Raw genomic sequence first — 15,467 nt, forward strand, 5'->3', positions numbered from 1 at the left:
CATTGATGTTCGCCAGGACCACCCTCTGTTTCGCTATTGTTGGTGTACGAGTGCAGCCACGGTAACACAAGGCTGGGCGCTAGTCTACTTTAGGGGACCCAATAGGAACAATTCTCCAATCCCAGCCCCTCTACAGCATGAAGCGTTAGGATTGGCTGAATAGTGTGGGCTTAGTTTACTACAACTAATCTGAAATTTAAAAGTTCAAGAGGGTGATGTCCACCCAATCACATTAGCAGAATTTCCCTATAAGGTTTACTGATGGGTCCCTTAAAGCAAGCCTAAACTGAGGGATATGGAGGCTGCCATATTTATTTCCTTTTAAAAACTATTACAATACAAAACAAACAGAACGGGCACTGTCCTGCTATTAAGCATTTATTGCCAAACTTCACAGCCAGATTGACATAAAAAAGTCCAATGAATATGATCATCAAACCTGCGTCAGACGAAATACATCAAACATCTGTACATTGTGTGTACAGTTGGTGAAAGGAGGTGCGGTGACCAGGGGGTGAGGGGACGGGCTTGCACATGTCCTATCGGACATGTTGCAAGCCTCACTACGCGCACTTCCTCCTTCAAGCCAGAAGGAGGAAGTGCGCGGTGGTGAGGCTTGCAACGCGTCCAATAGGACACGTGCAAGCTGTTTGGAGCGCAGGGAGGACGACGGAATTATGGGTAACTAACCACTTGTCATCCAGCCGCACAGCTGAAGCAATTCAGCCTCATTTAAATCACGAAATTCAAGTCCTTAGGGTCTCATGACTACTCGTGAGCCCATCACTGCCTGGCTGTCCTGCTGCTTCTAATATTTTTAGCCATAGACCCTGAACAAGCATGCAGATTAGGTGCTCTGACTGAAAACTGACCAGATTAGCCACATGTTTGTTTCTGGTGTGATTCAGACTTTACCTTATAGGGAGCCCTGCACATAAATAAGACAATTCTGAAGGAAAACTTGTGGAGGAGCGACATGACATTCATCTTATGGTCTGGTAATGAACTGAAAAGGCATAACACATTTTTTACCACCCATGACCTACTGCAAAGCCAATGAGGTAATATGTGGTGCACGCTACAGTATCTATGAATATGAGAATTGTTTTCTAGTATAAAGTGGATTCTCTAATGCTGGAGGCTAAAGTCTAACTACTAATGTGTCTATTCAGTTTGAGATGCCGGCATGGCTGAAATCGAACGTCTAGTATCTACTAATAATACCTCTACTGCTTACGCCACAAGACGATGATATAATAACTCGGAACATTCATCTATTTGTACTGACTGCCTGAGTCAAACATTTCATGGTGTGAGATTTAAGATGTCCCTAATGTAGCAATCTTGATTTGTATAATCTTCCCACTTAAATCTAAAGGTGTCCATACATCAAGCGATTTTGTGGACCAACCGACCATGTGATTCGACAATTTTATCGAATCAGAAGAAATTTTGTCTGAATGGTTTACCAATCAATCGATTTCAGACTGAAAACAAAACCATTGATTGGACATGCTGGAAAATCTATGTTGAAAGTGCTTGATCGGGTGTATACGGGTATTGGGCTTGATATCGCTGCAACTGTGGCCTCTGTCACATCAATACCCGTCCCCTGTAAATTCTTACCTGTCCTGTGTCTCCCGGCCTTTTCTGCCGACACATCCATTACCTCAAGTGCCTGTACCAGGTGACACCAGACATGTGTGTGACATCACAGGAACATTTTACACTTGGGGAATGGCCAGGCAGGCAGGGTCGCTGGGCCATTTCCTGATTTGTTGCTGAAACCTATCAGAAATTGCCCTGCAGCGTATAGGCAGACAAAATCTCTCTCTGATCGGGTTTGATCCACAATGCCCTAGTTTGTCTATATAAAATTGACTACTGTATATACTCGAATACAAGTCAGTCTCGTGTATAAGTCAACTCCAATATTCAAACCTTTTAAGCTGGAATTTTTTTATTGACTCACATACAATTCTACCCAGTAAAGTTAATGGCTGCACTTGGGGCTCAGGAGGGGTTAATAACTGCACTGCATACAGTATTGCAGCCTTTAACCCATCCTGTCTCTTAAGTGCAGCCAGTACCTCTCCTTCAGGCCCACAAGTGCTGCAATTATTCATTCCCTTTTGTGCAGCCCAGTATTTGCCCCTTTCCTTGTTAATTGTTGTGGCCAGGACTTTCAGACCTGTGTTTTCTTGGCATTTCCTTTTCTCAAAGTATCACTTACCATTGGGTAAATTGCTGCAAATGGGAATGTCATTAATAGTACACATTTCTCAGTGTGCTCAGTGCTGCACGTGACTCAAGTATAAGTCGACCCCTATACTTTTTTAAGTGAATCAGACCTAAATTTCTTATACTTATTGACTTATACTCAAGTATTTACAGTAAATACTTAGCAGTGCAGCACCACAAAATATGCTGGCACTACGGAAATCAATAATTATTATTTGGGGAATGGTTTAAAAATAGACTGCATGAAACAATGAGTGGCCAGCATCAGAACTACAGTAAGGGCCCATTTTCACTTGTGACGCACGTGTCTGCAAGACGTGCGGCGTCACTTCCTGGTGCGCGGGTACACAGATGAATCCCATCAGCTTATGGGATTTACAGCCTCCCGCACCATTTCGGATGGAAATGTCTACCGAATCGCTGGTGCAAGCAATTCGCCGGCAGCGCCATTGTATCCTATGGCAGAGTTTCCGCACACGATTTGCCTGATTTGAGGGGAAACTCTGCGGATTCAGTGGAAACAGCCCCTAAACTGTACTTCTGCAGAAACTGAAAGAGAAGTTAGGAATTCAGAAAAAATAAGCAATATAGGTTACCTATAATTGTTTGTTTCCAGATCCTCCTCGTCGCTCTGAAGGAGGTCGTCATTAAGATCTTCATCAGACAGATCCACTGAAGTCTGAGCAAAAAAGAAAATGTCATTACTCAAGCCACTTATAAGGCTTAACAAAAAAAATACACGTACGTACGTGCGTGTATACATACATATTGTTATTCAAAAGATTACCTTTTTCCCAGGCAAAAAGTCATCTTCAAGCAGGTCATCTTCTAGCTCACTGAAAATAAACAAACAACTCAGGTCATAATGGAGTCTGATCATCCTTCATTTGTCTCAGCCTGCATGTTCACACAGCTAACAGTTATTCGGGTGCCCAAATTTCAAGGCAAGGAACCTTGAACAAGGCCAAAGCTTGAGAGGCAGGGCTAATTACAGTGGGCAAGCCTTTTTTTAAAGCGGACCTGAACTCTTGCACAGGACCGAAGGAAAACAGTTAAATGCACCCTGTATGTATTTAGCGAGTTTAGTCTGTCTAATGCCCCCCCTCCCTAAAGCAGCTAATTTGTAAACACAAGAAGTTAACCCTATCCTGTCTGCTTCCATGAAAGCAGGACGTAGACGCACTGCAAATTTATTGCATGATTTGTATGGTTTGTATCAGCTGTAACAAATAATTTTTTTCTTTAAAGGACTCACGAGGTGAAGATTAAATTCTATTTTACTCGCCTGGGGCTTCTTCCAACCCTTAGCAGCCATTTCAGTCCCTCGCCGCAGCCCCAGTCCTCCCCGGTGTCCCGCTGGTCAACCAAAGTGATCGCAACCCAACGGCGGGATCGGCTCCTTCGTGTCTGCGTGGGCTCTTGTGCCCCCACGTCCACGTCATCTGATGCGCACTGCACTTGCATACTACTACTGCGCAGACGCAGTACACGCCAGATGATGTAGATGTGTAGGCGCAGAAGAGCCGACGGATCGCGATCATTATGGTAGGCCAGCGGAACACCGAGGAAGACTGGGGCTGCGGCGAGGGACTGAGATGGCTGCTCAGGGCTGGAAGAAGCGCCAGGAGAGTAAAATAGATTTTCATCCTCACCTTGTCAGTCTGGTTGTGAATTCTTACGATTTTAAGTTTCTTGGTTAGCAAGTGCAAAAAAATCAATTGCAAGAAAACTGGTCAGAAGTCCAGACACCAGCTACTTCCTGCACAACTGATTCTCTGTGTTAAGCCCTCTACACCATTCAATTCTAGGCGCTATCGATCAAATTCGATTAGATTAAATCCGACATGTCCGATCGGGATTCGATCGATCATGTGATCGATTTTAGCTAGTTTTCAATGCAAATCGATCACACGATCGATCGAATCCCCGTCGGACATGTCGGATTTCATCTACCTAATCGAATTCGCTCCTGGAATTGAATGGTGTAGAGGGGGCTTTATAGACTATAATTTTCTCGGACAGATTGAGGCTGTGCTTTTCCCTCTGCAATCTGGACTGTGAGGGGGATTGGAAGGTAGGCATGTGTGGAATGTACCTGCCCTATTATCTGGGTCACAAAAAGTGACCAAGCAAATGATACTGTGAAAGCGCGGATACTGCAACTTATACTGACTATAATTATTGTCCTTTTCTGGTCACCAGAGGACCCAATATGTTCTGAGTGTATGCAACATGAGAGCAGTTCTGCCTTGCCAGCTGTGTGCAAGGCTCAGTCACCACTGTTCTATAGTCTAATCAGATAGCCTCTCCTTATAGCTACATACACATGTCCAACAAGCGCAAAACATGCACACGACCACCAGCAAAACCTGATGTACCGCACAATCTGTAGGTCCACATGTCTGAACGGATAAACGATCAACTCATTTACATGCTGCGCACGCAAGCGGGACGACGGACTAGACATTGAAAACAAGTACAAGTCATTTACAAGACGTTCAAACATCTTGTAGACACACATCAACTGCACGATATCACACCAACTGTCCTGTGAATAGATCCGACAGTTGGATCATTCAAAACTCCCGTCATCAGTCACTCGTCAAGTCGTTTGCACGCGTACACATGCCCGATTGTTGTCCAACAGTCTAAAACAGACTAAAGTCAGACGACAATCAGGCAGTTTTGTTGAGCTTGTGTACAGGCCTTATTACTAGAGATGGTCAATGGGGTGCAAATATTTCCAATGATGCAAATGTTTATACCATCTTGATTCAAACTTGTCCAACTTGAAAACAGACTGATCAAATGCTGCCGCAGTCCATTTTCAAGCTGTATACATTTCCATTAAATTTGTGCAGTGTAATCTCAGAGTAAGCGTCAGGGGACAAGGAAAAGTGGTTTACTACATCAAGAAATTGTCCTAGACTTGGCCCAACATGCCCTGGTACATTCTCTGTTGCAAAGGAGCAACTCTGTCCTCCCATTGGAGGTACAGTACAAGCACTTGCAATTTTGGTGGACTACAAGGTTAAGTATACCCTAGGGATGCACAGCCAGGCTGGACAAACCACTAGTACAGTTTCCAGGGCTCCTTAAGGGCCCTTTTCCACTAGCCTGCGATTTGCGATTTGATTCTGATCGCAAATCGCAAGGTACATTAAACTAACGGAAACTGCAGCAGCAATTTCCATTAGTGCGATCCGATTGCGATGCGATTTTGGTCAAAGCGCAATCGGCGTCCTGCCGCGTTTTGTATGCGATTGAGCTGTACTATAATGAGTATAGTAGCTCAATCGCATGGTGGAAATTAAAACGCGATTACGATCGCGATCGGAATCGCGATCGTGATTGCAATCGCATTTCATAGTGGAAAAGAGCCCTAAACATTGCAGCCGTCAATGAATAGAGGCAGCCACTTGCTTCCTGTGAGTGGCTTCGATACCTCTGTGGGTGGGTCTTGCAGTATGTGTCCTGCAAAATATTCTGCTCACCCTTGAGCCAATATTGAAGCCTCTCATCAAAATGTCAATCATAATAAACCAAAAGCGAATGGCTCCAATACCTCCATGGGTGGGACTTGGCACTCTCCTCTCCATTCTCCTTAGTTTTGCAGCGAGTAGGCCCGCTCTGATCTGCACTACAAGTGAAAGTAGCCCAAACTGCACTCCACACACTACCATTGCGTACAATCTTGTGGGAGCACTGAAACGATACTTTTATTGTTGGATTTTTGGATTATTATTGTTAATGGCAAAATTCAAAAAGGAAGAAGTAATGCTGCATCCTTTTTCGTTTACATTCACTTAAAGAGGAACTTCAGCCTAAACAAACATACCGTCATTAAGTTACATTAGTTACAGTGGAGGAAATAATTATTTGACCCCTCACTGATTTTGTAAGTTTGTCCAATGACAAAGAAATGAAAAGTCTCAGAACAGTATCATTTCAATTGTAGGTTTATTTTAAAGAGGAACTGTAACGACAAAACGGCCCCTGGGGGGTACTCACCTCGGGTGGGGGAAGCCTCAGGATCCTAATGAGGCTTCCCACGCCGTCCTGCGTCCCTCGGGGTCTCGCTGTAGCCCTCCGTACAGCCGTGACGCAATATTTACCTTCCTGGCTCCTGCGCAGGCGCTCTGATGCCTCTCGGCGCCGAAGTAGGCGGAAATACCCGATCACTGTCGGGTCTGCTCTACTGCGCAGGCGCAAGTTTCCGGCGCCTGCGCAGTAGAGCGGACCCGACGGAGATCGGGTATTTCCGTCTATTTCCGTGCAGAAAGTCGCCACAGCGCCCCCGCTGGAGCCAGCAAAGGTAAATATTGAACTGACAGTCGGCACAGTCGCCGGCTGTTCGGAGGGCTGCGGCGAGACCCCCGTGGGACAGAGGACGGCGTGGGAAGCCTCATTAGGATCCGGAGGCTTCCCCCACCCGAGGTGAGTACCCCCCAGGGGATCTTTTTAATGTTACAGAGTCTCTTTAACAGTGGCAGATAGCACATCAAAAGGAAAATCGAAAAAAATAACCTTAAATAAAAGATAGCAACTGATTTGCATTTCATTGAGTGAAATAAGTTTTTGAACCCTCTAACAATAAAAGACTTAATACTTAGTGGAAAAACCCTTGTTTGCAAGCACAGAGGTCAAACGTTTCTTGTAATTGATGACCAAGTTTGCACACATTTTAGGAGGAATGTTGGTCCACTCCTCTTTGCAGATCATCTCTAAGGGCTGGTGCACACCAAAACCTGCTAGCAGATCCGCAAAATGCTAGCAGATTTTTAAACGCTTTTTCTTATTTTTCTGTAGCGTTTCAGCTAGCGTTTTGCGGTTTTGTGTAGCGGTTTTGGTGTAGTAGATTTCATGTATTGTTACAGTAAAGCTGTTACTGAACAGCTACTGTAACAAAAAACGCCTGGCAAACCGCTCTGAAGTGCCGTTTTTCAGAGCGGTTTGCGGTTTTCCTATACTTAACATTGAGGCAGAAACACATCCGCAATCCAAAATCTGCAGCAGCCCGGGAGTATGCGTTTCTGCAAAACGCCTCCCGCTCTGGTGTGCACCAGCCCATTGAAATACATTACCCTAGCGGATCCGCACCCGCAAGCAGATCGCAAACCGCAGCGGAAACGCTCCGGTGTGCACTAGGCCTAAATCCCTAAGGTTTCGAGGCTGCCTCTGTGCAACTCTGAGCTTGAGCTCCCTCCATAGGTTTTCTATTGGATTAAGGTCCGGAGACTGACTAGGCCACTCCATGACCTTAATGTGCTTCTTCTTGAGCCACTCCTTTGTTGCCTTTGCTGTATGTTTTGGGTCATTGCCATGCTGGAACACCCATCCACGACCCATTTTCAGTTTCCTGGCAGAGGGAAGGAGGTTGTCGTTCAGGATTTCACGATACATGGCTCCGTCCATTTTCCCGTTAATGCAATTAAGTTGTCCTGTGCACTTAGCAGAAAAACATCCCCAAAGCAAAATGTTTCCACCCCCATGTTTGACGGTGGGGACGGTGTTTTGGGGGTCATAGGCAGCATTTTTCTTCCTCCAAACACAGCGAGTTGAGGTTAATGCCAAAGAGCTCTATTTTGGTCTCATCAGACCACAGCACCTTCTCCCAGTCACTCACAGAATCATTCAGGTGTTCATTGGCAAACTTCAGATGGGCCTGCACATGTGCCTTCTTGAGCAGGGGGACCTTGCGAGCCCTGCAGGATTTTAATCCATTGCGGTGTAATGTGTTTCCAATGGTTTTCTTGGTGACTGTGGTCCCTGCTAATTTGAGGTCATTCACTAACTTCTCCTGTGTAGTTCTAGGATGCTTTTTCACCTTTCTCAGAACCATTGACACCCCACGAGGTGAGATCTTGCGTGGAGCCCCAGAGCGAGGTCGATTGATGGTCATTTTGTGCTCCTTCCATTTTCGAACAATCGCACCAACAGTTGTCACCTTCTGTCCCAGCTTCTTGCTAATGGTTTTGTAGCCCATTCCAGCCTTGTGCAGGTCTACAATTTTGTCTCTGACATCCTTGGACAGCTCTTTGGTCTTTCCCATGTTGGAGAGTTTGGAGTCTGCTTGATTGATTGATTCTGTGGACAGGTGTCTTTTATACAGGTGACTAGTTAAGACAGGTGTCCTTAATGAGGGTGACTAATTGAGTAGAAGTGTCTAACCACTCTGTGGGAGCCAGAACTCTTAATGGTTGGTAGGGGTTCAAAAACGTATTTCACTCAATGAAATGCAAATCAGTTGCTATCTTTTATTTAAAGTTATTTTTTCGATTTTCCTTTTGATGTGCTATCTGCCACTTAAAATAAACCTACCATTGAAATGATACTGTTCTGAGACTTTTCATTTCTTTGTCATTGAACAAACTTACAAAATCAGTGAGGGGTCAAATAATTATTTCCTCCACTGTATGTTAATTTAAATAGATATGTAATATAATCTCTTACCCACCCTGTTTTAAAAGAACAGGCAAAGGTTTGATTTCATGAGGGCAGCCATCTTTTTGGTTGAAAGGAGGTGACAGGGAGCATGAGACACAGTTCCAAGTGTCCTGTGTCCTGATCACCCCTCCCAGTTGCTAGGCAACATGAACAACATAGGAAATCCCATCATGCTTTGCACAGCATTAGGGGAAAAAAGCCCGGGCAGTTTTCTTTGATGGGGTGGAGCTTAGCTTTTGTAAAGCTAAAAATAAGCCTTGTGTAAGAAAAACAGAGTTCTGATGCTGTGAAATGGTTAAAGAAACAACAAGCCTTTTCAGTGCTGCTGAGTAGATTTTTAGGCTGGAGCTTCACTTTAATTCCTCATTTTCCCCAGACTGCTTATTTGTACAGTACTGTATATCCATCGCCGGTGCCATTTTTCCTATCTTATAAATGTTATGAGGAATCAGCTCACTTGCAACCAATCTGTAGAGAGCAGCCGACCATTAGTTTCACACTGACATGACGCATGCTCCGCCCACTGTTTACTATATTCAGAGTCAGCATCACGCAGGGGCCAAAAAACATGTTCACTATAACAGAAGTTTTATTATATCAGAGTTTACTGTACCAGGCGTTGCTCCCATAGATTTATAATGGAGATTGACCAAGACCTTCAGAGGTAGTTTACTATACTCAAATGTTTACTATATCAGAGTTTGTTATACTGAGATTATACTGTATAACATTTTCACCGACTGAATTCTTTGCATCGCATTGACCATCCCTACTTGTCACAGGTTCTTCTCACAATGCTCTGTCCAACGACAAAGCAAGGCCAGAGGTGAAACCACTTTGTATAGAAACCCAATATTGCAGAATAACTCAAGCCATGACCAAGACTAGCTATATCCAACACGAAGAGCCCACAGCACCACGTCAGTAATATATAGCTCTTTTATTATTGTTTAAAAAGGCAAAGAGATAGCCATAACAGCGACAAACGCTGTTTCGGACAAGGTCCTTCCTCAAGCTGTATCAGGCTCTCTCTGAAATACAACACAATTGCTACTCATATATATACTAGTCATCAATACAACATAGCCAATCAGGATGCAGAGAGAACATGGAGGACCTGATGGGGAACTGCAAGAAAGCCAAGTAAGTTACACCCACGACAGAGTGTGATTGGTCTTGTGTCACAAGTGTGTGTAACTTACTTGGCTTTCTTGCAGTTCCCCATCAGGTCCTCCATGTCCTCTCTGCATCCTGCTTGGCTATGTTGTATTGATGACTAGTATATACTGTATAAGAGTAGCAATTGTGTTGTATTTCAGAGAGAGCCTGATACAGCTTGAGGAAGGACCTTGTCCGAAACAGCGTCTGTCGCTGTTATGGCTATCTCTTTGCCTTTTTAAACAAAAAAAGAGCTATATATTGCTGACGTGGTGCTGTGGACTCTTCGTGCTGGACTTTGCTTGACCCACTGAGGGCTACTGGGTCTATCCACTTTAGCACACGTCTGTCCCCATTTGGGTGCTGGTCCATCCAGTTTCTACCAAGACTAGCTATATAACTAGATGCTGCACAAACATGTGCAACTATCAATCTGCCACCACCCATCCCCTCTCAGTTAGGGCCCTGTTCCCACTACACGCCGATTCTGGATACAGAAAAGACTCCAATAAATGTCAATGGGCCCGTTTCCACTAAATGCGATTTTTCTGATGCAGATTCCCCATAGGCATTCATTGGAGTCCGTTTTCTCCATCCAGAATCCACGTGTAGTGCAAATAAGCCCTTAAAGAGGAACTGTTGCGAAAATCATAAAACTTAAAACACATACAAATAATAGGTACGTTTCTTCCTGAGTAAAATGAGCCATAAATTACTTCTCTCCCATGTTGCTGTCATTTACAGTATGCAGTAGAAATAAGACATTGCCAACAGGTTTTTGGCTAGTCCAACTCTCCATAGGGGATTCTCAGCATGGCCTTTATACTTTATAAAGACTCCCTGAAAAAGATTTATACAAAGATGCTGGCCAACCTCCCTGCTCACCGTACACTTCACTAAGTGCTTTTGAAAATAAAGAAAACCCTGAGAATCCCCTATGAGAAGATGGGCTAGTCCAAAATCTGTCGGTAATGTCAGATTTCTACTACTTACTGTAAGTGACAGCAACATAGGAGAAAAGTGATTTATGGCTCATTTTACTCTGGAAGAAACGTACTTATTTGTATATGTTTATATGCATTTTAAATTGTAAGATTTTCGCAACAGAAGTCTTTTAATAAAAATGATAACTGTATCCGGTCACAGTTTCAATTGATAGACTGGTTGTAACAGATCGAAAAGTTAAAGCGGACCCAAACCAAACATTTTTTTTTTAATTTAAAATATTTAGTTGCACCACACTTACAAAGATAAACACTCCTTCAAGCCTATGAGCATTTCAGTGCATGCTTTTCACCCTTCTCTTTTCTTAACTAGGGTTATACAGGTGGTAGCCATTACTTCTGAGCTTAGTAGGAGGTTTTAGATCATGGTTGTGTTTGTCAACAGCTACCCTCCCTCACAGGGGCGTCGTCTATGTGAAATCTCACACAAGCTGAGCTCACCTCCCCTGTGACATCATCAGTAGCAGCCTGTGTTTTGTTTTTGTTTTTTATCTCCTTCACCAGTTTGCTGGATTCTGTCTCAGCAATATGAAAGGAAGGGAGGGGTTCCTCCAATAAATGTAAAATATTTTATATTTTCCATCATGCAGCTGAAAAGGGCTGTTATTTATTATAATTTAGAAAATAGATTTCTGAAATCTTGTATTTTTAATTTGGGTCCACTTTAAAGAGAACCCGAGGTGGGTTTGAAGAATGTTATATGCATACTGAGGCTGGATCTGCCTATACAGCCCAGCCTCTGTTGGTCTCCCCCCTAAGGTCCCCCTGCACTCTGCAATCAGACATAAATCACAGCCGCACTGTGCTGGCTGTGTTTACATCTGTAGTGTCAGTCCCGGCTGCAAACCCCCCCCCCCCACCCCCCGCCTCCGCAGAGCTCCAGTCCCTGACCCCCTCCCTTCCCTCTAATCAACGGGAAGGGAAGGGAGGCAGGCGGGGACCAGAGTTCTGCAGGAGGTGGGGAGAGCAGCAGACTGACACTATAGAGAAAAACACGACACGCTGTGTGCCGACAGCTAGGCTGTGATTTATGAGGGATTGCAGAGTGCAGGGGGACCTTAGGGGGGTTTGGGAGACCAACAGAGGCTGGGCTGTATAGGCAGATCCAGCCTTTGTATGCAGATCACATTCTTCAAACCGACCTCTTTAACTGGCTGTCTTGCATAAATTAGGGCCCTTTTCCATGAGCAGTTGACAGGCAGTGAAGAGACTGCTGAACTCTCATAACTGCTTGCTGCTGCCTGGTAATTGTTCACAGCTTCCTGGTAACTGCTCACAGAGCGTGCAGTTCAGCCACCGGTGGAAAAGGGCCCTAACTGAGTTTACTGGCTGTCTTGCATAAATCACAGAGAGATTCACCTGAAGGGACTGGCCCTGCTAGAAAGTGCATGAGGACTTTTAACCAAGCTAGTAAACACTGAGGCCCTCTTCTCCAGCATATGCTAAAGCTACCTACGTACGCGGCAAAAGATAAAATTGAGCAAAACAACCAATTAACGACTATTCCTCGAGCAAATTCAGCATATGTTAAGCAATGCGAATGATCAGCTGAAGACTGCAACCAAAATGCTAAACCATTGTTAACTAATAGGATTGTTAAATGATGCAGGATGTATGGGAAAGTGGCATAGACTTCGTGCACAAATCGTTCATAGCTCAAAATGCAGAGAAATGAGAACCATTGTGGATTGTTTATCACTCCCTTAAAAGGCAACCAAGGTGACGCGACATGATAAGATAGACGTATGTATCTACAGTGCCAAGCACATAAATTACTATGTTGTGTTCCTTTTTTATTTCTCTGCCTGAAAGAGTTAATCATCAGCAGGTATGTAAGTGACTGCTTCTGTCTGGGTCAGACTATAGTGTAACCCTCACTGATAAGGAATTACAACCAAAAAACTGTTTCCTGGCAGTAAATGGCTTCTGAGAGCAGGAAAAAGATAAAAACAATCAATAGTTCATAGATTTTAGCTCTGGCATACTTAAATGAATGTGTCATTGAGCAGAGACAATGAGACATTAAGAAAAAAAAAAAACTTAAAACTTAATTTAAATATAAAATAAATTTGCAGGATATGCAAGTCATTTTTAGGAGAAGGAGAAAAGATACAATTGTATCTCTCATGAGTTTATTTCACCTTGGATGTCCTGAGATGTAATGACCCATAGCATTTATACTCATCTGGGGCTTCCTCCAGCCCTCTATAGGCTGTAGGCTTCCTCGCCATCCTCATGGACTGCTGCTTTCCTCATCTGTCCACCCGGGTAGTCATGGACCAATGCGCGCCCCTGGCTGCTCGTGTCCTTGGTCACACTTCCGTGGGACGGGACCATTCTGTGCAGTGGCTGGATAGTGTAATGGTTAAGGGCTCTGCCTCTGACACAGGAGACCTGGGTTCGAATCTCGGCTCTGCCTGTTCAGTAAGCCAGCACCTATTCAGTAAGGAGTTCTTTGGGCGAGACTCCCTAACACTGCTACTGCCTACTGGGTGCGCTCTAGTGGCTGCCTCATAAGTGCTTTGAGTCCGACAGGAGAAAAGCGCTATACAAAAAAAGGAAATTATTATATTTTGTGCACATTTTTGTATGAATGCGCAGTTTGCGTGGTTCTGCTGGTGAACCCGACCGTCACACAGTGGTTTTCAGACTTTAAAGTCTGAAATTCCAGAAGCGAACAGGAGGCGGGGCCGGAGCATCGGTGACTGGCTGCGCGGGCACAGGATGTCTGTGGGGGACCATTAGAAGCCCCGGGTAAGTTAAACTAATTTTCCCCCGACCACCCTAAAGTATTCCTTAAAGTTGTTGTAAATTTTTTCTCCCTGTTTACGCGCCTTCAGGATTCGTCAGCAAACCGGAAAGAACCACAAAGGACTTTGTGCGCCAGGAGTTAAGCAAATTACTGTGACCAGACAGGTTCCAATTACAGTGTACTAACCAAACTAGGAAGAGATGTTTGCGATTGATAAACAAATATTCAAAAGGAGCTACATTCTAATTTTACATCTCGTGTTTTCCTGTAACAAAATAAGGGAACTCAGTAATACGTTTTCTTTTAATCTTCCTCTACAATATTATTGTCTCTAGGCAAAGCCTGCATCTCCTTAGCACTATGACACATGCGACATCTTCATTAGATGTGAATTTACACAGACTGGCATTCAGAATGCTGCGACAAATAGAATATAAATCACCATACAGCATTAGAACAGAGAAAAACGTAGCTACCTATCCAAGTCATCATCTGTAGTTCTTCTTCTTCGAGACCTTTCTGTGCCAGGCTTATCATATTGATCAAAGTCATCATCTGCAAAGAGGAAAATCTTGTTAGCTCGAATATTAAACATGTAATGCAAAGCCTTTACCATTTACTGCCAGAAAGCCCTTCAAAGGAGTCAGCATTGTGTGGTACAAATCTGCTATTAGCTTTATATTACAACCATGTAACAACTATGGAAAAATAAGACCTGGATTCTGAAATATGTATGTAAACCTCAAACCTTAAACAACCAACAAGCACTGCAGAGGATAACAGATGTTCTCTGGTCTTGGTAAATTATTATTATCGAGTATTTACAGTGGTTTGCAAAAGTATTCGGCCCCCTTGAAGTTTTCCACATTTTGTCATATCACTGCCACAAACAAGAATCAATTTTATTGGAATTCCACATGAAAGACCAATACAAAGTGGTGTACACGTGAGAAGTGGAACGAGAATCATACACGATTCCAAACATTTTTTTACAAATAAATAACTGCAAAGTGGGGTGTGCGTAATTATTCAGCCCCCTTTGGTCTGAGTGCAGTCAGTTGCCCATAGACATTGCCTGAAGAGTGCTAATAACCAAACAGTGTGCGCCTGTGTGTAATCTAATGTCAGTACAAATACAGCTGCTCTGTGACTGCCTCAGAGGTTGTCTAAGAGAATATTGGGAGCAACACCATGAAGTCCAAAGAACACACCAGACAGGTCAGGGATAAAGTTATTGAGAAATTTAAAGCAGGCTTAGGCTACAAAAAGATTTCCAAAGCCTTGAACATCCCACGGAGCACTGTTCAATCGATCATTCAGAAATGGAAGGGAGTATGGCACAACTGTAAACCTACCAAGACAAGGCCATCCACCTAAACTTACAGGCCGAACAAGAGGAGCGCTGACCATAAAATGCAGTCAAGAGGCCGATGGTGACTCTGGACGAGCTGCAGAGATCTACAGCTCAGGTGGAGGAATCTGTCCATAGGACAACTATTAGTCGTGCACTGCACAAAGTTGGCCTTTATGGAAGAGTGGCAAGAAGAAAGCCATTGTTAACAGAAAAGCATAAGAAGACCCGTTTGCAGTTTGCCACAAGCCATGTGGGGGACACAGCAAACATTTGGAAGAAGGTGCTCTGGTCAGATGAGACCAAAACAGAACTTTTTGGCCAAAACGCTGTGTGTGGTGGAAAACTAACACTGCACATCACTCTGAACACACCATCCCCACTGTCAAATATGGCGGTGGCAGCATCATGCTCTGGGGGTGCTTCTCTTCAGCAGGGACAGGGAAGCTGGTCAGAGTTGATGGGAAAATGGATGGAGCCAAATACAGGGCAATCTTGGAAGAAAACTTCTTGG

The 15,467-nt window shown here is 44.0% G+C and overlaps 1 protein-coding gene across 2 annotated transcripts in view; it reads right to left on the bottom strand.

The window, feature by feature from the left end:
* The window catches only part of RBM33 (RNA binding motif protein 33), a 139,131-nt gene that overhangs the window by 108,057 nt on the left and 15,607 nt on the right, over positions 1-15,467 (bottom strand). For both annotated transcript variants that reach the window (XM_068235874.1, XM_068235876.1), the window contains exons 2-4: positions 14,079-14,157; positions 3,029-3,077; positions 2,838-2,920 (exon numbers count right to left, since the gene is read on the bottom strand). In XM_068235874.1, coding sequence (XP_068091975.1) covers positions 2,838-2,920; positions 3,029-3,077; positions 14,079-14,157 — 211 coding nt within the window. The remainder of the gene's footprint in view (positions 1-2,837; positions 2,921-3,028; positions 3,078-14,078; positions 14,158-15,467) is intronic.

Source organism: Hyperolius riggenbachi, chromosome 5 (assembly GCF_040937935.1).
Source record: "Hyperolius riggenbachi isolate aHypRig1 chromosome 5, aHypRig1.pri, whole genome shotgun sequence".
Taxonomy (NCBI): domain Eukaryota; kingdom Metazoa; phylum Chordata; class Amphibia; order Anura; family Hyperoliidae; genus Hyperolius; species Hyperolius riggenbachi.